This window comes from Castor canadensis, chromosome 5 (genome assembly GCF_047511655.1).
Source record: "Castor canadensis chromosome 5, mCasCan1.hap1v2, whole genome shotgun sequence".
Classification (NCBI taxonomy): domain Eukaryota; kingdom Metazoa; phylum Chordata; class Mammalia; order Rodentia; family Castoridae; genus Castor; species Castor canadensis.
The window spans coordinates 72700378-72728004 of record NC_133390.1 but is presented as its reverse complement, the minus strand read 5'-3'; the positions used below and the strand labels follow the sequence as shown (position 1 = coordinate 72728004).

At 41.7% G+C, this 27627-nt stretch overlaps 1 protein-coding gene across 1 annotated transcript in view; it reads left to right on the top strand.

Moving 5' to 3' along the window:
- Nucleotides 1-16852, top strand: part of Heg1 (heart development protein with EGF like domains 1) — a 76819-nt gene extending 59967 nt beyond the window's left edge. The window contains exons 16-18 of the mRNA XM_074073343.1: nucleotides 5277-5364; nucleotides 9073-9247; nucleotides 11478-16852. Coding sequence (XP_073929444.1) covers nucleotides 5277-5364; nucleotides 9073-9247; nucleotides 11478-11627 — 413 coding nt within the window. The 3' untranslated portion in view covers nucleotides 11628-16852. The remainder of the gene's footprint in view (nucleotides 1-5276; nucleotides 5365-9072; nucleotides 9248-11477) is intronic.
- The last annotated feature ends 10775 nt before the right edge of the window (nucleotides 16853-27627 follow it).

Below are 27627 nucleotides of genomic sequence, written 5' to 3'. Positions count from 1 at the left end.
CAGATTCTAATAATTCTGTCTTATGCCATTTGTCCAGAATTCTTTCCCAAATATATTATCAGACATGTGTCTTGTTCCTCCATTCTTTTCTTAGGATTGCACATTTCCTCTGTTGCTTGTTTGGTTACTCCTCAGTTTTCTAATATCTTCCCTGACACTTTGGTTTACTTTCTCTCTCTCTCTCTCTCTCTCTCTCTCTCTCTCTCTCTCTCTCTGTCTATCTTTCTTTTCCTCCATCCCTCTTATCTCCCTCTCACTCCTTCTTTCTTTGCCTCCCTCCCTTTCCCTCTCCCTCTCCCTCTTTCCCTCCTTCTCCCTTTCTCAGCCAGGCTGGCCTCAAACTCATGATCCTCCAGTCTCCCAGTTGCTGGATTACAGGTGTGTACTACCACTCCCACCTGGTTTTTTAACTAATTTTTTGCACAGCATAAAACAATGCATGCTAATTAACTCTCCTTTGTTTACCCAAATTAATTCTAAAATAGGTGTAAGGTAAGGAACTAAATGGTCTCATCACCCATTTCACATGTGTGAAGACACACATGTCCTTAAGCGTGATCTATGAGACCAGCAGCATCAGCATTACCCAGGAGCTTGTTGAAATCAGAATTTTAGGCCTCCCCACTCTACTGAATCAGAATCTGAATTTTACTGAACCTAGATATTTTGGTTAGCATGCAGAATTGTGTACATATTAAACATTGAGAAGTACTGGTATTACCCACCTTTTCAGAGATGTATCTGTGTATATCTTTTTTAAGGAATTGGGTCTCACTGAATATGTTGTTTTGTACCTGTTTTTAATCCTCGTGTACTGTAGAATGTTTTCATTTCCATAATTTTATAATGCCACTTTTGATAGTTCTGTGCTATCCTATTCTATAATTTACTTGACCATTTCCCTCTGATTGCCTTTTAAAAATCTCTTTTTTATATTCTTATCCTCTAAGCTATTGATCTATCTTGTGGTTACTGTCATTGTGGTTATAGAACCCACATAGTTTTCCCAGATTGCTTTTCTCTGGCCACAGACAGTTTGGTCTGTTCTTTCTTATTCAGCCCATGTCCTTTTGGAGGTCATCTTTTCCCTTCAAAAGTTCTAGATATCCTCAGTGGAGGCTCCTTCCCACCAGATTACCAGAATGGTCAGGGAGGATTTAGACCCTGCCTTCCCTATTTACAGTTCCCGTACAGTTAAACCAGAACATTGCACTTAAAGATTCCCACTGTTTTCCCACAATAACTCACAGACTAGTGGCAGATGTATAAAGTATATTGTAATTGTGCATGCCCTCTTGTTTCATGGAGCTATAAAAAGATTCAAAAAATACAGAAATGCTGTGCTGACAGGAGTTACTCAGACATCCAGGAAGACTGAACTGGTTAGGAAGGAGAGATCATTTATTACCCAGAAGTCAGTTAGAGTCTCATCCAGCTGAAAATGTTCATTTCATTCATCTCAACTGGCCTCCCCCTCAAAACAGAAGGGAAGCAGGGCTTCAGGCTAGGAGAATACTGCCAGGAAGGACTGTTTGACGATACAGAAGAGCCAGAAACCTCAGGAGAAAGTGACAAAATCACAAGGTAAATTGTCATAGTGAAGGTCATTGAACAACTGGGCATGTTCACACATAGCCTGTAGTCTTGAAAAGGGCAAATTTAAATGGCACTGAGAGAATTTTAAAATGCATTGAACAGAGATGGAAGAGGAATGGAAAGATTCTAACCATCACTAAGGAGCTAGTGAGAAAAAAAATGGAAAGATCCAAGTGAATTTTAAAATAAAACTAGCAAGTCTACCTAAAAAGATCTGTAATACAGTTTTGAAGGAAGGCATAGTGGTTGGCTAAGGTTCTGGAATGAAAAGCCTAGCTAGTGTAAGCAAAGATGTTTACTGGAGTGAAGGTGGAAATAGCCATGGAATGGCAGGAATCAGGGAACTATGGAGGCTCTGGCAGGTAAAAGTGAAGGCTGCCTTTTCAGAGCACAGGCTAACATGATTCCATCTTCATATCTCCTCTTTGCTCTTTGTGTTCTGTGTCTGTGCACAGGTTTTCTCCTTCCCTGACAGTGTGATAGAAAATAGAGTTCCATACAGCTCTTGAGTGCATGTCCCTGGTTCAGCCATTTTGAAAGAGAAAACTGTCTCTTTTTCCCAGTCTGAAATTCCTGGGAAGGAACCAATTGATGCAGTTTGATCATGTGTTTATTCCCAGTCTGCTGTGGCCAGAGGATATTGTTACATGCCATAAGCATGACCACCTCACTACAGATGGAGGGGAGTAAACAGTTCCCAGAAGGAAGGTGGCTAAGCGGGCAATAGGTTCCTTCCAAGTAAGCATATAAGCAAAAGCAAATAGAGATTATAGAGAAGGTGGGGACCCACAGTGGGTTGGTTTAATGAGAAATGCTAACAATTATAACAATAATGCCAGGCTGTGAAGATTAAGGGAAAGGTCCATTGCTTGTGAAACTGAAATGTCAAAAATGTCTATGAAAAAAATATGAGAATTCCAAGTTTTTCATTCTGCAAAATCTTTTCAGACTAGAAAGGATAGGACAAAAAAACCTAAGGCAGCACTTACTGCCTGTACACCACCCTGCCCCCAAACATTCAGAGTACCTGCAAAGGTGGAAATAAGCATTATGCTTGTCATTGATTCAAATTACATGAAGTTCTGCGTCATGTTAAAGCTAAAGTCAATACTGAAGCTGCAGTTGAGAAATGATTCTAGAAAGATCTGTGTGTGGTGTTGTCCGAATATCTGTAGATAGATAAATGGATAGACACGTAGATATATACATACAGAATTTCTAGATTTAGAGGAAGTATGTATGCATAGAAAATATTTTTATTTATCTAAATAAAAATAGGGAAATGCAGAAAAGCACAAAGAAGGAAATAAAAGTTAGCCATAATTACCCAAAGTAGTACTAAATTTTGTGAACATCTAGACTTTTTCTCTCTGCTCATATGGAGGGGGGCAGTCTTGACTTCATTCCCATGTTTTTTCTTCTCCTGTGTAATGTCCACAGGCCATAGCACCCTCCACCCTGGAACGCACCTTAGGAGCTCTTGCCTAGAGTGGTTGAGTCAAATCTCTTGGGGCGGGGACTGGGAGTGTGTGTTTTAATGAGGCTTGTGGATAATTCACACACTCATACAAGTTTGAAAAGCACAGTCTCCATGAGTATGTGCTGTCTGTAATGTGAACAGATAACACAGAAACGGAGCATAGGCACTTAAAAGTATTTTGACATGGCTGTGACATGCAAGCATGAGAACTTTTAAAAAAGTATCTTTTACAAATGTTATCTGTCCAGTTAACTCCTTTAAAAAAGAAGAGAAGGAAAATTGTGATAATTGGTGCCTGTGGGGAAAGATTAGGGGAGCAAAAAAGACTTTTATTTTAAAAGATATCCAAAATCTGGTACATACCTGTAATTCCAGTACTCAGGAGGCTGAAGCAAAAGAATCGAGTTTGAGGTCAGCCTGGGCTGCATATGGAGGCGAACCTCGGCTACATAGCAAAACCCTATCTCAAAAAAATTTTTAATAAAAAGTAAAGGTAAATAAAAATAAAAAGATATACAAAAGCACAAATAGACAAACAAAAACTAGTCCTTGAGCAAGGATAGTTACAGAAGAACTGGTGTGCCCTAGGCCGCTTTTGATACAGAAGTACGTGTTTCAAACAGACCTGCTGCAACCTGTAGCCACTTGCAAGGATCACTTCTAAAATGGATGTTTGCTTGTTTTACTGGGAGTGAGAAACTGTAGCTTCTTGAAGTAGAGGGATAAGCAGGAGCCAGACTTTGGTCTTTATGTAGGGACAGAGGAAGCTGCTGAAGGTTTTGGAAGCAGGGAGGTGGCATGAGCAGGCTTGCTTTTTACAATGAGTGATAAGAGTGGGGCAGGAAGCCTGGGTAGGAGGCAGTTATCCACCTCTTCATAAATGATGATGGTAGCTTAAGGCAGTGTTGGGTGAGATGAAGAAAAGTGGATACATTCAAGAAATTTGCCTTTTGTCTTCACTTTTGTTAAAAGAGAAGCTTCTGAATACATGTCAGGAGGTAAGGAAGAGAATGAATCCATGGTTTAAGTTTGTGTCCTGAATATTGCAGCACTGATGGTTTTTTCACAATAATCTGGTTTGTGTGCTATTTATTTAAATAAAAGAATAGGTGACAGGTTGCATAGCTTGTATGTATACATATTCTGCTCATAGTCTGCTCACTGTCCTTAGAAACGGCACTGCATCCAGGAGCTTAGCTACAGGGGACTTACAGGGACGGGGGTTGTTTTTTACCTGAATGCCTAGAGAGTGTAGTTCCAGTCTTAATTTACTGCAGAAAATCTGGTTATTGGCCCTTCATCCTGTATCTTGCAACCTGAGAACACAGTTTTATTTATATTTCCACAAGAAAAAATTCAGTCTGAATATTTAATAGAATTTATTGAAAATAATTTTTCCAGGAATATACAGGTATAAAATCCAATTAACTAAAACTTTTAGTGTTTATTGTATATAATATGTGCTTGCTTATGTCACTGCTAATTTCTGGTGATTAAATTCAGTGTATTAAGGAGCATGCTCAATGCCTATCATGGTTTATGCAATGATTACCCAGACTTTGAACTTAACTGACCAATAGTGTTTCTTACAAAACTGGAGAGTCTAATTTAGGGTTGCCTCCTTTTTGTTTTATCAAGTAAGACCCTAAAACTGAATCAAGAATTTTTATATCTACTGTCTATCACCATCAAGTCAACTATACTAACAGTAGTTAACACCAAAGAGGGAAAAGTGGTCAAGAAAAGATTCTGTGTTTTCTCCATTACTTAAAAAAAAAAAAATGCTGAGTGTGGTAGTATGTGGCTATAATCCCAGCTACTCAGGAGGCAGAGACAGAAGGAGATCTTAAGTTCGAGGCCAGCTCAGGTTAAAAACAAAAGAGCTGGGGTATCCTCAAGAAGTAGAACAGCTATTTAAAAAAACTCACCATTCACCTTTGTTTTTCTTTTTACTATGGGTTGGAGGAAGGGTCATCAGGGGCTACTCTCTGCAGGTAGAATTTAGGAGCCACCATTCTAGGAGTGGCTTCTCAGTACAGAGAAGATGTAAAGATACCCATTGATCAGGGGGTGGAAGCTGAGGTCACCAGCTGAGGCAGGGTGGTGGCTGTGGTGGGGTCGCAGGGGAGAGTCTTCTGTCTTCTTTCCAGTCATCCTTACCTCTGACCAATCCACTTTTCTGTCTGTCTAACATGTTTAGCCTATCAGCTTATCACTGTGGTGATTGCAGCAGCAGGAGGCGGGCTGCTCCTCATCCTAGGCATCGCACTGATTGTTACCTGTTGTAGGTAAGTGATGAGAATTCAAACTCTAATCTTGTTTCTTTGCCTGTGCTGTGCAAGGGTCATTTTTCCTTCCTAAAGAATACTGGAGGAAATTTGCAATATTAAATCACAATGTGTGAGTGAATCATTAAAAAGGAGAAAGAGAAATTCATAATAGTTGGTGCCTGAGGGAAAAGAAAGAGAGTAAATGGGACTTTATTTTCTTTATTAAACAAGAAAATCCAGGGCTGGATGCGTGGCTCAAGTGGTAGAGCACCTGCCTAACAAGTGCAAAGCCCTGAGTTCAAACCCCAGTACACCAAAAAAACAAAAATCCAAAAAGCACAACCAACAAAAGAAAAAAAAAAAAGATAAGGTGAACTTCAGTAAAATTAAAAACATTTTTTGGCAGTATTTGGGTTTGAACTCAGAGCCTTACACTTCCTAGGCAGGTGCTCTACCACTTAGACCACACCCCCAGCCTTTTTGCTTTAGTTATTTTTTGAATAGGGTCTATCATTTTTTTGTTTAGGCTGGCCTGGATTGTGGTCATCCTATTTACATTTCTGATATAGCTAGGATGACAGGCATATACCACCAAACCCACCCATTGGTTGAGATGGGGCTCTCGATAACTTTTTGCCTAGACTGCCTTCAACCACAATTCTCCATATGTCTGTCTCCTGAGTAGCTGGGATTACAGGTGTGAGCCACCATGCCTAGCCACAAAATTAAAACCTTTTAAAGTTCTATGGCTGGGGCTCTGTGGTAGAGTACTTGCCTAGCATATATGAGGCCCTGGGTTCAATCCCCAGCACATGGGGGATGGGGACTTTTGTGCAAAGAATACTATCAAGAAAGTGAAAGCCAGATGCTGGTGGTTCATGCCTATAATCCTAGCTATTTGAGATCAGGAGGATTGCAGGTACAATTGAGGACAACCAGGTAAAAAGTTTGTGAGACCCCATCTCAACCAATAGGTGGACCTGGTGGTGCATGCCTGTCATCCCAGCCACCCAGGAGATCAGGAGGATCGAGCTTAGCCCAGTCAGTGCAAAAAAGTTTGGAAGACCCCATCTCAACAGAAAAAAAGCTGAGCATGGTGGCCCACACCTATCATCCCAGGTATAGGAAAATTTTAGTCCAGGCTGGCCTGGGAATAAATGTGTGACTCTATCTCAAAAATAAACAGAACAAAAAGGGCTGGCGGCATGGCTCAGGTGGTAGAGCGCCTGCCTAGCAAATGTGAAGTTCAACTGAACTGAGTTCAAACCCCAGTACCACCAAAAAAAAAAAAAAAAAGTGAAGCTAAGTATAGTGGTGCATGTCTATAATCCCAGCACCTGGAGGCTGAGGCAGGAGGATCATAAGTTCAAGGCCAGCTCAGGCTACATAGCAAGACCCTGTCTAAAAAAAAGCAAGGAAGGGTGAAAAGTCAGTTCACAGAATGGGAGAAAATAAAAAAATAAATAGCTGAATATTGAATCATTAATAAGAAATGTGCATCTAGAAAATAGAAAGAATTCTTATTAGTCAGTAATAGACAACTCAATTGATATTTCTCCCAAAAAGATATACAAATGACCAGTAAGCACATGAAAGGATGTTCAACATCATTAATCATCAGAGAAATATAATCAAAGCCACAGAGAGCTACCACGTCATACCACTAGGATGGCTATTTTTAAAAAAATAGAAAATAACAAGTGTTGGTAAGAATGTGGAAAAGTTAGAATCCTGATACATGGCTGGTAGGAATGTAAAATGGTGCAACCACTTTGAAAACATCTCATACAATGCTTTCAGTCTTGGGTATATACCTAAGAGAAACAAAAACATATCTACACAAAAACTTGTACCTGGATATTTATAACATTATTCATAATAGCCAAAAGGTAAAAATAATCCCAGTGTCTATCAGCTGATGAACAGATAAACAAAATGTGATGCAGCAATACAGTAGACTATCATTGAGCCATACAAAGGAAAGAAGCACGGATTCATGGATGAACATTAAAAATATTATGCTGAGTGAAGAAATAAGCCAGTCACAACAGATGATCTAGGGTGTGATTCCATTTTTATGAGCTGTCTAAAATAGGCAAATCTAATAGAAACAGAAAGTAAATTAGTGAATGCCTGGGGCTGGGGTACTGTAGGAGGAGGGGTTTGAGGTTTCTTTTGGTGATGGTGACCTGTTCTAAAATCGATTGTGATGATGGCTGCACAACTTTTCAGTATGCTAAAAACATTAAGTGGGAATCATATAGAGTCTATGAACTTACTGCAATAAAACTCTGATAGGGATTACCCAGAATATTTTAACAGTAGAGAAGTTGTAGCAGCAACCCAGGATGAGCAGTAAACTTGGCTGTAGGCTTCCTTGGAAGCCATTGGGATTGGGTTCTTACTAAGAAAGGAAGAGAAAGAAGGAAGTTGATCTCCCTTCTCTGTGATTATCTGTTCAGATAAAGGAAAATTCTGACCTTTGATATAGATGAGAAAAATGACAAGACTTATCTGCAAATAAGAGATAGAGGGAAACTTCTAAAATTATGTTACCTTTTCCACCATTGACATGAAAGACATTTTAAGATATTCTCTATCTCCAGTAAGACCACAGAGAACAATTTGCCATAACTGCCCTTTTGAATGTAATGAGTGGAAACACACATATGTTACGAACTAGGAGCAGTTACCTAAGAGGGACAAAACCTGAGATCTCAATGGATATAAACCTCATTTTTGTAACATGGTCTATAACCACATGGCACAGTCATTTTGGGAAAGAGCCTGTGAATATTGGTTACTGAGAAGGCAAGGTACAGTAGTTATAAACAATAACGTCATTGTTTGAGACCAAATACTCCACCTGCTGAGATAGGAGCCCGTCTGCTTTGAACTTGCTGAAAGGGCCAACACCTTAAGCCACATTGCTAAACATTTGGTTTTATGACCTTGGGTCATTTTGTGCCTTTCCCAGAAAATTTACTTATAGGTAAGTAAAGGAGAAGGAAAAACTTCATACTATCTTACTAAAAGCAAATATAATTTAAAATTTCTGTCTAGGTCCATTAGATAGGTATAGAATATATATTCTAACAATGTCTAGTCAGTGAAACTTCACAATAGGGTTTCTGTGGCTGAAATGAAAATGTGGGTGACCTTTGTTGTGAAAAAACATCCTGTTTTTGCGAAGTAGCTTCGCGTAGTAGAAAGAACACTGGTTGGAAAGGTGGAAGGCCTGATTCCAGTGCCAACTTTGCTAGTAGCATAGGGTGACCCAGAGCTTGAATCAGGTGTCTTCAATGAGCCAGACTTGCCCTATCCCCAGAGCTCCTGACCCCAGTCTTCCCATGTAAATTCTAGTGCCACTGAATTTCCCTCCTATGGAACTTCTGATTTTTGTCTCCTGGCTACTCCAAGACACAGTGACCTCTGTCCATCCCTATCCCCACCCCTTGAGTCCAACAGTTCTGTTGCAGCTGTCTTTGCTCTTGCCCTCCTTTAGGTTGGAAGTCTTTCTGCATTCTTTCTCCTGCTTGCATTTTTACATGTTTAGGCAAATACTGCTAATAATAGCAACATTCCTCAGGGGGGCAGCTACACAGAAATAGTAGTGATAGCTCTCAGTCTTAATTTATGTTGTAAAGTAATGGTTGGTATTTTCATAGATATCATTTCTTTACAGAGCTTATTCATAGAACTCTTCAAATATTTTTTATCTCACAGAAAGAGTAAAAATGACATAAGCAAACTCATCTTCAAAAGTGGGGATTTCCAGATGTCCCCATATGCTGAGTATCCCAAGAACCCTCGATCACAAGAATGGGGTCGAGAAGCTATTGAAATGCATGAGAACGGAAGCACCAAAAACCTCCTCCAGATGACAGATGTGTATTACTCGGTGTGTATTCCTGTGCCCAGGGCAGCCTTGGGCTCCTATCTCCTCAGAGAAGAAAAGGAGTTCTGTTTTGCTTAACCAGCTAGTTAAGCCTTGGAGAGAATGGTGGCACCAGAATCTCACTTATATATTGTAATGTTCAATTTGTTTATGATCTATTTGCATGTATTTATCAGTAGGCACTGAGGTAGGAAGGACATTTCCAAGTAGCACGTTACTTTTATGGGGTGGTAGCAGTAATCTGTGAACTTGATTTTAAATTGTAGAAATGTAAACTGTAAAGAGAGAGGTTAATGGTATTTAGCTCTTCACCCTTTCATTTTTATCTCCTGTTTACCATTCTTTACCTTGTCTTATGTGGTCAGATAGTTAAAACTAGGTGTTTGAAAAGGTATAAAGAAAACAATTCACTGTCATCATCCTCAACAAGAAGTTTTCAGAGATTTAGAGGATTATAAATTCAGTAGATCTTTAATAATTTGCCCTCTTCAGCCCTGAACTACATCAATTGGAATGACAGAATACCTTGAGCCCTGGCTGCTTCTGTCCCACATTAAATTTAACCCAAGTCTTATTCCTAGGTTCCTTTTGTAACACCGTGTCAACGGTAAAGCAGATGCTAACAAGGATATCTGAACTGAAAAATAAACAGATGTCAAGTGACTTATCAGTACAAGTTAACAGCAATAAACATGAAACCTTGCCCTGTGTGGAATTAATGGCAGGAAAGTCTCATTAGAGAAACCACAGTCCCTTTGGTTGCTACAGGAATTAACCATGAAGATCAGACTTTGGATGGGAGGGGCATTTGTTCATGCTAAGGAGCTGTTTGTTTCAGTGTGCTCTTTGAAAAACTTGGACTTGGAGGAAGAACAAGAAATAAGAAAGATATAAACCAGTTGCTGCTGGCTGAGTAGCTGTAATCCTAGCTACTCAGGGGGCAGAGATAGGGAGGATCATGGTTCAAAGCCAGCCTGAGCAAATAGTTCCATGAGACCCTGTCTCAAAAAAACCCTTCACAAAAAGGGCTGGTGGAATGACTCAAGGTGTAGGCCCTGAGTTCAAGCCCCAGTACCACAAAAAAAAGAAAAAAGAAAGATAAATGTAGCTGAAAACTAGGCTCTGGTTAAAATGTTTCCGTTACTAGTTCTGCATAGGGCTTTGTTTTTCTCTATCAGGAAAGTTCTTTTCCTTTCCTAACTGAAGTCATAACTATGCAGGTGTTTTCCCCCAGGCACACCAGCCACATTCTTGCTAGGGACTCCTTGTCCCCAGTGTGTTGTGATCACAGCACAAACAGGCCTGCGATGTCATGAGACCCAGCTTCCCTGCATGTTTCTGAGGCATTCCCTAGAGAGTTGCCTTAAGTAAATCTAGTTTAGAACTATGAGTGGAGGTCTACAAGTAGGAGAGATTTGCAAAGTCCCCTAGATATCACGATGTTTCCATTTTTATGTTCATGGAACCATACTTACTTACTATTGTGGGAGGAAGGGCATAAAGACAAGACCCATTTATGATGTTTGTCGGCTCCTGCCCTACCCACCCATCTCTCCCCCCAATAGAAATCTGTAAACACCCTCATCACCATCTTCCCTTTACCTGGTACTGCTCCAACCATAAACAGTGTCTGAATTCCTATACGTGAGAACTGAGAGACATTTTTTTCTGAGACCAACAGGGTGGAATTTCCCTGTGTTGCCTTCCAGCATCTGTCCACCCGATGCCATCCTGACAGGTTCACATCCATCCCCGCACCTGGCTCAGTGCAATATTCCTGTTTCCATGGGATCCCTTGCCACCATGGTACTGTCTCTGCAGCCTCTCAGTCCTCACCCTTGGACAAGCATCCCCCCACCTCTTTTTTTCTGGTGGTTAAAAAATCACATTGCCCAGCCCCACCCCAATCTTGGTTTTATGACTAAACAGATTGTAAAAACTGTGAACCTTGTGTGTCTTAATGGTCATTGAGAGTTCCTTGTCTTCTGCCCCTGTGGTCTCGTGTATGACAGTCCAGAGTTTAGCTTCACTGGCATGGATGAGGACGCCGTGTTCTCCCATCCCAGAACCATGAGCACCTCAAACAGTCTAGTCATTGCTGGCCCCAGTTAACACTTGTATGCAGCCCAAGCCCCCATGCACCCCTGCATTAAAGTTTCATACTGAATGTAGAATGTTTTACACTTAAAGTTAAATTGGAGAATAATTGGCTTCTTTTCTCTTTGTCATCCAGCCCACAAATGTAAGGAATCCTGAACTTGAACGAAATGGACTCTACCCAGCGTACACTGGATTGCCTGGATCACGGCATTCTTGCATTTTCCCGGGACAGTACAATCCATCTTTCATCAGTGATGAGAGCAGGAGAAGAGACTACTTTTGAGTCCAAGAGAAAGAGGGCCCATTGCCCTGGGTCAGTTCCCTGGGACCTCTGTGGCTCAGAGCAATGCACCACAAGGGAGCAATGTGCACTGGCCACTCCCAGGACTTGTCAGAGCCACACATAAGTGGCAAGCAGAAAGAGGAACAGGTGTGAGGGGCGTGACCACAGTGGAAGGGGACAGAGGATGTGGAACTCAGGCTGCTCATTTGGCACCTTTGTTGTTACTGTGAACGTGAACATGGGCCAGTATCAAGAGAGTCTGAGCTGCAACATGGCACTGGTGCCTAGGGGCAAAAGCCACAGCAGACCACTAGGTATCATTGCAAGGACCCAGTTTTCCCTTAGTTTGCACTTTAGTAAATTGGGCAGGGAGGTTTCCTTTTGAATTTGTTTCAAGACTGATCCAGAAAAGAGGCTTCCTTTCCTGAGACACTTCCGTAGGCTAAATTTGGTGATTAATTTGCAGCAGGTGCTGACACTTTATTTTCCTGCCTGGTGCCTCCGTGCTGAAAAACAGATGGAGTGGGGAACATACCACAGATTTGATGCTGCTGCAATCAAATGTACAGTATTTCAGTGTTTCTAGGTTGTCTTATACTAGTTTCCAAGCCAACCCCCTAAATGAGGAATTGACATTTGTAAGGCACACCACACAACTTCCATTTGTCTAAGTCAAGGTGACACATTTATTTAAGATTTTTTTAACCCCTTTACAGTTAAATCTTGCTTTTCAAGCAAGTCTGGCTCAAGGCAAAACAACTTAGATTTGGTTTTAGTTAAGAGACATCCAGCTGTCCTCTAGAGAGACCCAGCAGGCAGAATCAGGGGCTGGCCCTGAATGCAGTGGGGCACTTTTCACCCATGAGGTTACTGCAAGGGACCTGGGACTCTGACCACAATTATGATGACCAAAGGCTACTATGGATGCTTTAGAAAAAAAAAACTAAGCACAGGTGGGTGTGTGCTGGCATTTCACCACTGACGGAAGGTAGCCTTCTACAGTCCCTGCAGCTGAATGTGATTAGGGGGATGGGCTGAATAGACTAGATTTCTTGCATCACCAGGGCTTGGAAAGTCATGAGGATTCCTGAAGAAGAATAGGGAGCTAGGATGGAGTCACAGGTAAGCAAGCTGTGTTCATAATCTCACCCACAAACTCTGTAAACTTTCAACCATTCAAAGCTATTTATTCACTGAAGAAATAACTTACTTTCTCTCACCTAGTCATTGGTACCTCATTATGCTCCTATGTAGTGCCCTCTGGAAATACAGTTACAGTGTAAGTCAGCATTGGAGAACTGAAGAGTGGCTGGCTAGGGATCTCAGAGCTTGCTTTTGGGGAAGGAAATTCCATGTCTTGTTTATTATGCCTGTGACTGGGTCCTGCATGGCAGGCATATCCAGTGTTCAGTGTCTATTCCTTGTGGAACTATATTCATTTTCTTTTTGTGAAACATCCTGGTTTTGGATGAAGTGAAGAGAACACAGAAGTTAAAAAATTGTCCCCACCCTGGAACTGGGAGCTCTGTGGCACACATTTATGGAAATGGTGTAGCTATTGGAAACAGTTCTGCCCAGGGCATGTTTGTTTCTTCAAGATTCTCTGATCTCTTCGAAACATATGCAATCTGTTTTAAGTGTGAACTTCTGTGTCCCACAATCCCCACCACTCATATCACTTGCTAGAGTGGGACCATTAATCAGGTGCCCTGGATTTTGGTAGTTAAGTTGCACTCATCTCACAAGATGAATTCCGTTGCTGTCAGTGGAGATTAACTTAAACTTTCAATGCCTCACCATCTTCAAATCTTGGGTCTCGAATGTATCTGTGAAACTAAATGGCTGTTTGTGCCTCACATCTAATTGGAGAGCCCTGTGCTCCTGCCCTCGGCTCACCTGAGCCAACACACCTGGATTCCTTGTGAGACAGCCTCACCCCAGTTCCTTATGTGGCATCCCTGCTCTCCCTGGGGCTTCACTGCTATGAGAGAAGCTATCCTGTTAGCTGTCCCCAGAAACACATATCTGCTGCCTTCAGCTGACATCACAGCTGGCAGATCATCTTCTGTATGAGGACCAGAAGCCTTAAGCCTCACAAAATGAAGTACTTTGTCTCCGAAGCATTCTTGGGAAGAACTCCCAAAGAGTGTCCTGTGAGTTCCAAAAGTGCTTGCCTCTTCATGAGTTTTGTCCATATAGTAGATTAAGATGGTTTTGCTTTATTGTTTGTTATCTACTGTGAAAAAAGGGAACAGCAGCAAGATTGAATTCACATAGCATCTATAATGTCTAGGAGGGTGGGGAAAGCATCCTGAGTTAGGAGAAGGCTCAAAAAGAGCCTAACTGTTAACCAGTGTTCCTTGTCAACTATGGGTGAGGATGAGAGGCTGAGTTCACTCCCACTTAGAGGTAGTAGCTCCTGAAGGGTTTGCTTGGGCCAAAAGGAAACAGCTGGTAGGATGTCAGCAGCCCATGGACAGGAGAGAAAGACTGGATGGACCCACACCTAACACTCAGGATCTCAGCTGAGGGACAAGTGCTCAGTGTCAGGCCCCACACCTGTAACATGCAATCATGTGCACATAAATGCATTGGCCCTGCAATAGGGCCCCATAGCTGAGGAAGTGGAAAGAATGGAAAAGCAACACTGTCCATAAGATGCTTCTGTAGGGGAGAGCCAGGCAAGTGAAACCTGTGCTCTAGGTGCATGCTGGTGCATGTGTCTCGGGGCGGGGGTTGTCATCCCTCCTTCCCAGCAGCAATTCTGGATTTTAAGCTCTTAATAGTCTTATTTCCCTTCTTCTTATCCTCTTTGCTCCATGAGCCAGTCCAGGGCACTGAGGCCTATGTCCTGAGGAGGATAAACAATGTCTCGTGTTCCTGTCATGTCCAGGTTCTACACAAGGTACTTGGCCTCATAGCAGCCTTGTTAGTTGGCCGTGAGAGTGCTCATTTCTTGGACATAGAAACCTTCAGAGAGGATAAACAACTTGCCTCATAGAGGCAGGATTCAAACCCCAGTCTGCCTGACTCTTCCTGTTGCTTATTCCTCTAGATCTCCCTGGAGGAATCTCACCCTGCTTACAGACACCTCCCTGTGCAGTGTGCCTTCAGTGTTGTAGAGGGCAAGAGACAGTGGACCTAAAAAATTACCTTTGGAAGAGCCTTGACATTAGTGAACACCAACCAAGCTGATGACATCAAGTACAAAAGTACTAAGCACCTTTTTCAAAATGTCAAAATGTCCTTTCTGGTTGGTTTGTACATATTTTTCTTGGACACTTGTCATCATTAAGAATTGGTGGTGGGCTTGTGCTCAGAAGAGCATATTGGTACGTGACTGTGGTATAGTAAGTGTGAGATGATGGCCTGGGTAGGGTTTTGACAAGCATAGCCAGACTTGCACATCCCTTGAGAGCTGTCTGACTTGTTCCCATAGTGAAACCATGCTCCCACATACTGGGAGTGTATTCTTGTGAACCATCATGAGAATTGGAAACCTAGTTGAATGTCTTAAAGGCTGATAAGTCTCCTTCTTTTGAGAGAAAGGTTATTTTCAGAAGCTGCTAAGTCATTTGGAGCCATAATTGCTGAATGGATGATGCAGTCAACCTAGCATTTGAGGTAAAAACAAATAAACAAAAAACCCAAGGTGTGGTTTGAGTTCTTGAAGAGGTAACTCTTAAATGCTGGCTGATGGGAGAGAGCAGCGTCTTTGGAATTTGACAGCCACCTAGCCAGTCTTTGAAGAATCCTATGTATTCAGATGTGAAAGTTCCAGAGCAGGTACACTAGGGTCATGCCTAGCAACCACATGGCTTTTTGGTGTCTTGTTAAGCCACCTTGCCCTTGGTGAAGTGTGCAGGTACCCTGCAGCTGTGGAACTTTGCCTGAATAAATAGATCTGTACCATTGAGTTGCTTACCCTTAGCTGAGTTTAGCCCAACATACCCAAACTAGGGGTTTGACCCCTAGTTTAGAAGACTGGAGCACTAGTCTTCTAGTGGAGGAATGCCAAGTTCAGAATTTCAGTATTTCAGTATGTTGTAATTTATTTAAAATTGCCTTTAGGATCACAGTCTTTTTGGTTTTTTTGGTTTTTCTTTTTTTATCTGAAAGCTTTTGTGGGGCTAGGAAGGGACATTCATTTCTTTCTTCTTCTTTCTTCCTTCTTCTTTCTTCTTCTTTCTCTTCCTTCTCCTCCTTCTTCTTCTTCTTTCTTCTTCTTCCTTTCTTTTCTTTCTCCTTCTTCTTTCTTCTGACATTCTGACAGGGTCTCACTCTGTAGCTGGCCTCAAACTGATGATCCTCCCACTTCAGCCTTCCAAGTGCTGGGATTACAGGCATGTACCACCATGAATGATCATTTCTTTCTTCTTAACAAAACATAATTCTAAGTTTTTCACGTGCATTTTTTTGGAAACAAAAATAGTTTTGTAGAGTTTGCCTTTGGGTATGTGTTCTTTTTCTTTTTTTCTTTTCTCAAATCCCCAAAGAAGAAAACTGGTTAAAATAGAAACATTGAAGTATTAAATGCCAGTTAATTTGCTGTACTTAAGTATCTCAGTAGTGTTACTCTCTTTCATATCTGATGGAAACCTTAGCTTGCAGAAAAGCCTGTGAAACCAAAGGAAATCTTTTAGGTCTAAAAAGAGACAGATCCTACACTGGATCTGCCCTGTGGGCATTTTCAAAAAGAACATTTCAAAGGTGTTGCTTATTAGATTCTGGTTTTGTAATTATTAATGATGTATTTAATGCACTTCAGTGCAGAATTTTTAGGTAGGCAATGGAACAGGACAGGGATGGGATAGAACCTGTTTGTCTGGGAAACTGATCCAGCTTACTTATCTTTCTGTACTACACAGGCCTGTTCTAAAAAGAAAATGATTGTTTCATCATGAGTTGCTGTGAGTTTTGTTAATGTTTGTGTTTCTGGATTTGTGGTTATGTGGAGCATGTAGCTGGAGTTTGAACTGTTTGAGTTTTCACATTGTTCTGGATTCCTCTTTGTAAATCTTTAAATCTCAGACCCTGGTTGATTGTGTTAAATCCATTATGAGAATGTTATTTAAAGTTGTATTATAATTGCAGCCTCCACTAATTATTCAGTACTGTAGCAGCAAAGTATTATTTGTAAGAATTTGGTTATTTTTATACTTATATTCACCATAAGTCTGGCGTTCTAGTCAGTAAAATGATGCAATAAAATATCATTTTCATTATGTGTTCATCTCTTAATAACATGCAAACCAGACTGCAGTGTAGTAAGTAGGTTTTTTTTCATGAGAGCATCCTTTAAACAAGGGAAGCATTCAGTGAACTCCTACATGGCCAGTATGGGCAGGAGTCATTTCTCCATCCTTAGTGCAAAGAAGTGAGGAAGTACACTGTTGATAGATGGATGGATGGACAGACCTAAATGATAAAAGGCCTAACTCAGATATAACACTTGCTTCTGTTTATTTTTCTCTCTAAACTAGAGGGCATAAGTAACTGATTCAGACTCTAGAAATGTCCTCCTGAGTGCCTCCCATGACCTCTCCATGCCAGCTTCTGGCATCTTGGAGAAGGGACAGGATGTGCTCTGGTGAAAAGAAATTGTGGAAATTTCAGACAGTGGGCCATGAATCTTTCACTTACAATGGCCTAGGAATGTGGCTGCCTGGCTAGATACATATTCATTAATAGCTGCCTTGGATGTCTTGCATGGCAGAGATAGAGGAGCCTCTCAAATGCTTTATGGAAAAAACCTTGGCACTAGGGGAGGCCAGTAAGAGCAGCTTGGGGGCATGAAGGCAACTTTTTTAACAGATTGGATCAGGGCTGTTGCCACTAAACATTCCTGAATGGAGATGACCAACAGCCTTCTCTTCTGAACAGTGCCCCCTACTTAGTTTTCCCTACTTGACAGCCTCCAACTGAGATCCTGACAGGAATCCAGTGCTGACCCCTTCTTGTTCCTGCTCAGGCTAGCCACACGTATACATACTTCATTGCTAGCTCTTTCTCTCCACTGGTAATTTTTTTTTAAGTTGTATGTACTTAAGTTGTGTGTACAACATGATGTTTTGGTATATACAGTGAAATGGTCAAGCAAGTTGGCATATCTGTCATATCACAGTTACATGTGTATGTAGTAAGGACACCTAAAATGTACTTTTTAAATACATTTTCAGCATACAATACAATATTAGCTGGGGTGCCCACCCTGCCCATTAGATCTCTAGACTAATTCATCCTACACAACTGTAAGTTTGTACCCTTAACCTACTTTTCTCCTTTCCCTTTCCCTCATACCATTCTCTTCTCTGTTTCCATGACTTTTTTTTAAAGATCCTTTATAGTTGTAGTTTGGATGTGGTTCACCCTCCAAAGGTTTATGTGTTAGAGACTTAGTCCTCATGACACTGTTGGGAGATGGTTGGACTTTTAATAGGTGGAGCCTAGTGGAAGGTCCTTCGCTCAGTTGAAGGTGTGCCCTCAGAAGGGATTGGGGGATTCCAGTCTTTCTCTGCCTTCCTGTTTTACAGTGTGATTTCTTCCTCACACTTGGGCTCTACCATCATGATGTAATCCTCCATAATGTGACAACCATGAGAGCCCTCCCAAAGCTGAGCTGAGACATTGTTGATACCATGCCTGTGAACCTCCAGAACTATGAGCTAAATCAAGTCTTTTTTTTTTTTTTTCTGGTGCTGGGAAATGTAGGACTTTGTTCATGCTAGGCAAATACTCTACCACTGAGTTATATTCCCAGCCCTTGGGTTTTTTGGGACAGGGCCCAGGCTATGTAGTTCAGGCTGGACTTAGACTCACTGTGTAGCCTGGACTGTTCTTAAACTCACTAACCTGCCTTCAACCTCCTGAGAGCTGGGGTTACAGGTGGGAGCCAACAGGCCTAGCTCACCTCTTTTCCTTATAAGTACCTAGCCTCAGGAATTTTTATGATAGCAATGAATAGACATGACACGTGTAATACACAGCAATTCATGCAAGTAAGTGAGGTCATGCAATATTTGTCTTTTCTGTGTCTGACTTACTTCATCTAACATCATGTCCTCAAAGTTCCATGCTGTCTCAAAGGGCAGCATCTCCTTTTTAAATGATGAATAATATCATTGTATGTGTACACAATTTCCTTATTCACTCATCTGTTAAAGGACAATTAGGTTATTTCCATATCTTAGCTATTTTGAATAATGCCGCACACTGGCAATTGTTTTGAACCTAAAATGGGAGGGTTTTTGTTATATATACAAAGTTGGCCTGAGTGTTTATCCTACTTGTGCCTCTGACCTGACTGAGCCTCTGCCCCAGGTTTTATTTGTCAACAAGGAAAGATCTCAGAAGTATTTTTAGGCTCTTAGACTTGCACAGTGTCCATTTTCCATTGCTTGGAAAGTGTAGGTAAGGTGCATGATAATCCAGATCAGAGTTCTTGTGCATTGAATGTTGAATGGTTATGGCAGCTTTCAAATCTCCAAACTGGATTGTGACATCATGACACTTCCTAGCACAGTGAGCAGGAACCTCAGGTCAAAAAGATCCAAGAGAGATGCCAGGAATAAATATTTATGTTGATTTTTACTGACTTCATTAAAAAAACTTTCAGTACCATCAGTTGGTACAAGACACTCTCCAAAAAACTCCTGCTGTTTTCCCAAATTACATCAGGCCTAAAAGTCTGCTCAGCTTTCTGAACCTCAGTGTCCTGACCAATAAAATTAGTAAAATAGTGATTGCCTTGCAGAGTTGTGAGGATTAAAAGAATTCATATGAAAACACTTTGTAAACTACAAAGAAATAACACACATTATTCTTATCAATAGGGGCCCTGCTGTCACCAAAAGAAGACAAACAGTTACACACCTGATATCATTGTGATGCTATTCACTAGTAACTGCTGGAGAATTTAGGCGATCAAAGTGTTCTTGCCACTTGCCCTTCACTTCTCTAACCTCCCCCACCCATAACATGAGGGGATTAATGGGCTCAGAATCATAACTGTGGGGATAGGAACCAATGCTATCCTGTTAAACATTTTATGCTTGGTGCCTGGCTCCCACCTACTAGGCATTCACTAAACAAATAAGGATAAGTGGATGGGCAAATCATCTGACAAAATACATGTACTAAAACTGGTGGTACTGGAGGTCTTGTCCCGCTGGCAGCTGAAGGCTGAGAAGGCTGAAAACTGGGTGATGGTGAACAAACATATAGCTATGACATGTAACGGAACTGAATCCCTTAGCAAAACTCTCTTACAGCAATGCTCAAGCAGGCATTTGGGAGAAAGCACTTTTAAGATATATCAGATAGCAGAATTGTACAACAGCTATTTAATAAGATACCTCTAAGCAATTAAAAGGAACAAATGACCGCAACAGGCAACCACAAGGATGAGAAAAGTGGTGTGCCAAGTGACTAAAAGCTGACTATTAAAGGCTACTGACTGTAGAAGTCCATTTACATCATATCCTGGAAAAGCCTAGAGGGACAGAAAACAGATGAGTGGTTGCCCACAGGTAGAGAAGGGGATTTTTGCTGTTCAGCAAACCTTTCTAGCTTCCTTTTCTCCAGGCACACGATAGGATGAAGGTACCTACTCTCTTTGAACTGTGGCCATAAGACTTGTTTTGGTCAAAGAAAAAGTGAGTGGAAGTGAAATTTGTCACTTCTGGGAAGACACTTTAAGGATCAATATGTGATGTTCACTTCTCTGCCCTCAGCAGTCATGGAAATGAGTGCATGTTGGAATGGACCCACTTTTAGCCTGGGACCCTAAGTACCTAAGCTGAACATAACCCCTTGTTGCCAAGGTTGGATATAAGTGAGAAACTTGTGTGAAGGCAAAGATTTCAGAGTTGCTTGTTATTGCAGCATTACCTAGCCTACCCTGATGAGTACTGCTCCCTGAAACACACTCATCACTGCAGTTCATATGAATTGCTTGATTCCTAATTTAATGCTATGGAACATGTGTAATTATCATTAAAATTCTTCAACTACGTTGTCTTAATTTTTTTATAAGAATTCAAATCAGAAATATGTATCATATGATTAATATTTGCCAAACCTGGTGTGTGAAGCTTTGTGACTATGGGAGGGCTTTTAAATCAGAATGACCTGTTTGGAACTCACCTCTGCTGCTTAGTAGGTGTGTGAACTTGATGAAATTCTTAACCAATTCAATCATTAATTTCTTCCCCTGTAACATAGAGGAAATGATGATACCTCATTTACAGGCAGGTTGAGGGATTAAATTATGATGTGTGTACATTGTATCTAATAGGATACATGTAAGGCTCTGGGCCTGGGATGAAGCAAACATTGAGTAAATGTGTATTAGGCTCCATGGCAGGCAGCCTTGAGGCAGCTGGCTTGCAATAGATGGAAAAGTCTAAAGTATTTATGCCCTTCCCTCATACCTTACTTCACTGTCGTGAAAAATCCCATTGTAAAGCATTATCACTGTGAAACTATTATTATCGGTACCACAAAAGTTGTATTGGCCAGCACACCACAATTTTCAATCCAGTCTATATTTAGCCTGTTGATAACTAGGATAATCAAGGATCAAAGTCCCTCTTTCCTGTCTCTCCACGCCCTTCCCTTCACTTCCCAACATGCAGCATCTTGTCCCTCGCTTCCTGATTGGTTTATTGGTTCACATCTCACATTCAGCCTAATTCCTTTCTAAAGAATGAAGATCATCATCTTAACCTGGGAAAACGAAAGCAGCCTTCACCTTTAGCTATAGTACTGCAAGGTCATGCCCAGCATCTACAAATCCTGTCTGTGAGGGGGGTGGATCAGGAAGAAGTTATCACAGGGCCGGAGCCAAGTGCATACAACAGGTGGGGAGTTTTTTATCTTTTTTTTTTTTTCATTTTTCTTTTATTATTCATATGTGCATACAAGGCTTGGTTCATTTCTCCCCCCTGCCCCCACCCCCTCCCTTACCACCCACTCCGCCCCCTCCCGCTCCCCCCGCCTCAATACCCAGCAGAAACCATTTTGCCCTTATCTCTAATTTTGTTGTAGAGAGAGTATAAGCAATAATAGGAAGGAACAAGGGGTTTTGCTGGTTAAGATAAGAATAGCTATACAGGGCATTGACTCACATTGATTTCCTGTGCGTGGGTGTTACCTTCTAGGTTAATTCTTTTTGATCTAACCTTTTCTCTAGTACCTGTTCCCCTTTTCCTATTGGCCTCAGTTGCTTTAAGGTATCTGCTTTAGTTTCTCTGCGTTAAGGGCAACAAATGCTAGCTAGTTTTTTAGGTGTCTTACCTATCCTCACCCCTCCCTTGTGTGCTCTCGCTTTTATCATGTGCTCAAAGTCCAATCCCCTTGTTGTGTTTGCTCCTGATCTAATGTCCACATATGAGGGAGAACATACGATTTTTGGTTTTTTGAGCCAGGCTAACCTCACTCAGAATGATGTTCTCCAATTCCATCCATTTACCAGCGAATGATAACATTTCGTTCTTCTTCATGGCTGCATAAAATTCCATTGTGTATAGATATCACATTTTCTTAATCCATTTGTCAGTGCTGGGGCATCTTGGCTGTTTCCATAACTTGGCTATTGTGAATAGTGCCGCAATAAACATGGGGTGCAGGTGCCTCTGGAGTAACCTGTGTCACAGTCTTTTGGGTATATCCCCAAGAGTGGTATTGCTGGATCAAATGGTAGATCGATGTCTAGCTTTTTAAGTAGCCTCCAAATTTTTTTCCAGAGTGGTTGTACAGGTGGGGAGTTTTTCAAAAAACAAAATTTTTTGAAATTTTTTTTTGAAAAAAGCTCAGTGGTAGAATACATGCCTAGCATGCTCAAGCCCTGGGTTTGATCCCTAGCACCAAAAAAGAAAAGAGAAAAAAAAAATGAGCACCTGTTTTTCAAGCATGAAGCTCTGAGTTCAAACCCCAGTCTCACCAAGAAAAAGAAAACTATCAGCACAAATGCTACCTCATTATTAGGCGCTGATGTCCTTTCTGACCTTTTGATTATAAGACTGTCCTTTATTTTATGAAGCACTAGTGACAGAAGACAGTAGTTTTCTCTGCACATGCTTGGCCAGAAGATCCTATGTCAATTCCCTCTACAACCAATTTTTTTTTTTTTAGATATATCACAGCTTTTTTTAAAAAACTTTTAAATCTATGAACCTCTGACACAGTCCAGCCATACCATTTTACAAAAGAGGATATTGAGGCCAATGAGACTGAGCTACTTTTCCCAGTTTTCTAATGTTCCTGGTTGTATTTCTCACAACAGGACAGAAACACCAACATGAGATGGGAGGGGAAGAGTTTAGGTTTCAGAGATAGAGCTAGACTTACTAGCTATTGACACAGCAAAGCCATGGTATCCCTCGGATCTTAGTTATTATTTTATGCTTTTAAAACTAGGGTGGACCAGGTGCTGGTGGCTCACACCTGTAATACTAGATACTTGCGAGGCTGAGATCAGGAGGATTGTGGTTTGAGGCCAGCCCCAAGCAAATAGTTTGTGAGACATCATCTCCAAAAATAACCAGAGCAAAATGGACTGGACATGTGGCCACCTGCTTTGCAAGCATGAAGCCCTGAGTTCAAACCCCAGTCATTATAAATAAATAAAACTAGGATAGTTGTAGCATAAAAAGGCAATGCTTTATAAAAGAGCACAATCAGGCTAGGCTCAGTCTTCTTCTCAGCAACATTCAAAGCCAAAAGGCAGTGGCAGCACCTGGGAGGCTGTTCACTTAAATATGAAAACAAGATTCCAGGGAACCCAGCACCCAAGGAACACAGCTCCGTAGTGAAGTGCTGCCCACGAGGAGAGCAATCAAAAAACAATCTGGGAATGGAAAAGCCACTAGGGATAAACACTAGATCTCTTCAGATAGAGAGCTAATATTGAAAAAACAAAAGAATTAAGATTTGGAAATAGAGACTGTGCATGTAGCTCAGTGGTAGAGTGTGTGCTTAGCATGTAAAAGGCTCTGGGTTCAACCCCAGCATCAAAATAAAAAAGATTTGAAAATAGAATATATGTGGCAAATCCCTGACAAAGTAAAAATGATACCAGCAGCACACATACATGTGGGAGGAAGAATTAGATGCACTTCTGCTAATGCTCAGTCTGCCATAGCCCCTGGTGTGCTTAGCTCATGGGAGAAAATGGGGCCTTAAGTTCTAACTGTAATAGCCTGCTATGTTGGCTGGGGTTCTTAGTTGCAGAGATGAGCTTCCTATCTGTTTGGTTATTAATGGATATCTGATGGATCACAGAATCTCTGGGAGGGACTTAGAAGATTCCAAACAGGAATAGTGAAGTACTGCAGTGAAGACAGCCCCACTGGGCATGATCTCCACGGCTCTCACCACTGACCCCACGCAGGATGCTGGCACCTCAGCTCTGCTGCCTCTGAAAGCCAGAAAAACAAGCTCTGTCTTATGCCTGATGCTTTTCATTTCTTTCTTCTAAATACAAGTCTTGACCAGGTGCCTCTGATAAATGGTACCAGGTTAGAGACCAGTACCCTAGAGACAACAGAGGCAGCCTGAGCCATCAACTCTTCCAACCACCCTTAAAAAAAAGTGCTTAAGTTAGCTGGGCATGGTGGCATGTGCCTGTCAAACCCAGCTACTTGGGAAGCTGAAATCGGGATGATCATGGTTCCAGCCCAGCCAGTGCAAAAAAAAGTTTGTGAGATCCCATCTCAATGGAAAAAGGCTGGATGTGTTGATATGAATCTGTCACCCCAGCTAAGCTGGAAGTGTAAAATAGGAGGATCCCAGTCCAGGCTGACCTGGGCAAAAGCAAGACCCCACCAGAGCAAGAAGAATTGGAGATGCTACTCGAGCAGGACACCTACCTAGTGAGGGCAAATCCCTGGGTTCAAACTCCAGTACCGCCAAAATACATATATATTTAAGTCCTGTCTTCTTAAGGAGATGTCCCAGGACAGGGCTCATTTGCTGTGAGGAAGCCCTGTGCATGTCTCTGACTCCACCTGGGGGGACAGTCCACCTACTTTCAACCCAGTATTTTCCCTACTTGGAAAGACTTGGAAGAAAGTTCCACTGGGGAGGGACATGGAGCTTGGGAGGGAGTATGGAAGAACTGGACAGGGGGACAGAGGTGAGTGTGGCTAAGCAGAGAGGAAGGAGATGAGGTTGGAGAGGAGAGTCTGCTCTCCTCCTGTCTGAAGGGAGGTGGCTCCAAGGGTTGAAAGCAGGGGAAACAGCTTCTTCTGCTCTGGGTCACAGGGTGAGGTGTAAACAGCTACAACCAACTTCCCAGAATCACTTGAACCCTACGCAAGGAGAAAGAGCTTCCTGCTGGCCTCTGTGCCCTCTCCCCAGGCCTGCAGGAATTGTGGGGAGGACAAGGCTGCCAAGATGGTGGCAGCCTTCCTGGTGCTGTCTGCCTGCCTGCACATCCTACTTACTAGCTCTGTGACCCTGGGCACATTACTTTTAACCTCCTTGAGCCTACATTTCCCCAGATGTAATAAGAGAATGTACCTCTTAAAATTGTCCTGAGAATTAGGCGAGCCATTATCTACTAAGGTAACAATATTTTTCACAGATGAGTGCTGTGTAAGTAAGTGTTGAGTGTAGAGCATCTTGTTCCTAATGCTGTGAACCAACCAACTGAATGGTGACTTGGGGTCGGTCACGTACTGCCATGGGGTTTTTTGGTGGTTGGTTGATCACATTGCTGACGACCTCCTACACTATGAAATAGGCGGAATCACGTTATAATGAAAGGAATGCATCCTTCTTGCTCTTTTGCCCCCAAACCCTGCACTTGTGTTCAAAGACCTGTCAGGTTAACCTTCACTAATAATGGAACTTTGAAGCCATTAATGGATTAAGTAAAAAAAATTAATTAAATTTTCTCAGCCCACTTCTCTATAGTGGCAGGTCAGTCAAAAGACTCACCGGTATTAATCCTGTCGATTTCCAAGTTCTCATTATCTCTAAATTTATATTGCTGGCTCCCTGGCCATTCTCTATTATACTGTTGACTCCTCAAGAGCAAAGACTTCAATCTTATTAATCTGTTTGTTTGATTATCAACCCCTACTCTCGTCTGTGAGCAAATAGTGGATATTGAGTAAGTATTTGTGAAATGGACTTTCATTTCAGTCCTTCCCCATTTCACAATGCCCTGTTCTCTGTCTTCTTTGTGCATTTGGTTAAAAACCAAGTTGGCTTCTTTGGTTAATTTATTCTCAGATGTCCTTGTGAATATACCAACAAGTAGCATGTCAAGAGTGCTGTCTATTAAGGGAGTATTGTGTCGTGTTCCTTTAAGGTTCAGGGTCCATGCCTTACAGGCCCTATTTGAAATAATAACATCCAATTGCTCTTACTAATAGAGATGTGACAATACATGGTAATAAAACAGACAATCATTTGACTTATGAACCCTAATACTGTCGCTCAGTCCCCACTTCTATTTCATGATAAGGAAACTGAAGATGGGGTAATTTCTCAAGGTTATGCAGCTGGTTCATGGAGAGATAATAAGGGCCAGGGTCTAACATCAAGTTTATTACACTTAAGCAGGGCCTGCGTTGTCATCAGAAGCACGCACCCTAAGAGCACATGAGCTAGAGTGTGGGGGAGAGCGCAGGCTAGCAAGCCCAGCTAGGCTGACTGAGAAAAGCAGAATTCCATAATGGAGGTGGAAGTCACTAGTGATTCTGTGACAAGGCCTCATTGCAAAACAAGGGCAGGGACATGGGGCAGGCACAGACAAGGGTTGGAAATAGAAACAATGTGAATGTGAACACAGCCTTCAAAACCTGGGCTCAGTCCCAGCTTCCTCCTGGTTTTAACTTCCCTATGACTGGATGTTTTAGTGTATTAAAATCTGCCCACAGGACTGACTTCTCAAACTTGAGTTAAAGGAGACCACAGAGGTCTTGTGATATTCACCCCAGCATCAGAAAAGAGTTCTGGAAGATGGTAGTGACTTGACTTGGAGGTCAATTCTTGTGTTCATTCAGGAGGTTAAATGAGCACCCAGGGCTGGCAGAGTGGCTCAAGTGGTAGAGCACCACCTGTCTAGCAAGTGTGAGGCCCTGAGTTCAAAACCCAGTACCACCAAAAAAAGTGAGCACCCGTGCCTCCGTCAACCTTAAAGATGCTTTTGGGCAGGGATGAGCCCTTACACTGGTGAGGGAGGAGCCTGGATCAGAGGTTAGCACACTACTTTCCACAGGTTACAGTCAGCAGCTGCCTGCTCTTGGAGACTCACAAGCTAAGAGCAGTTATTACTTTTTTAAATGGGTGAAAAAAAGGAAAGGAATCATATTTCATAAAATATGAAAGTTATATATAATCCAAATTTCAGTGTCCATAAATGAAGTTTAACTGGAACACAGCTGTACTCATACGTTTGTGTGTTGTCTAGAGCACACTCCACTGCTATGATAGTAGGGTAGCCATGACAAATTCGTGTGATGCACCCATCACTCACTTCACATTACACATCACAGAGAATGCAGTTGTAACTTAATGTTTCCAGTGTCGTGTACACGGTCATATTCATCATGTCAAAACAGGAAAAGGAAAATAAACCTCACATGACATGCTTTCAATGTGGAGGGTGTGGAGTAGGAGTTATTTTATCAAATTAGATGCCAGAGCATTGTGTGTATGGGTGAGATAAAATAATAGATTATGTTAGTATTACTACACTAAGCACATATTATAATATTCCCAACTCACAGGGAAACAACCATTAGAAAAATAGAAAATTTAAAATAGACTATCTTATCACGGCAGAATTTCTTCATCAAATAAATAATGAAAATGAGGCTGCGCAAGTTATGGAAACAGCCAAGATGCCCCACTATTGATGAATGCATTAAGAAAATGTGGTATCTATACACAATGGAATTTTATGCAGCCATGAAGAAGAACAAAATGTTATCATTTGCTGGTAAATGGATGGAATTGGAGAACATCATTCTGAGTGAGGTTAGCCTGG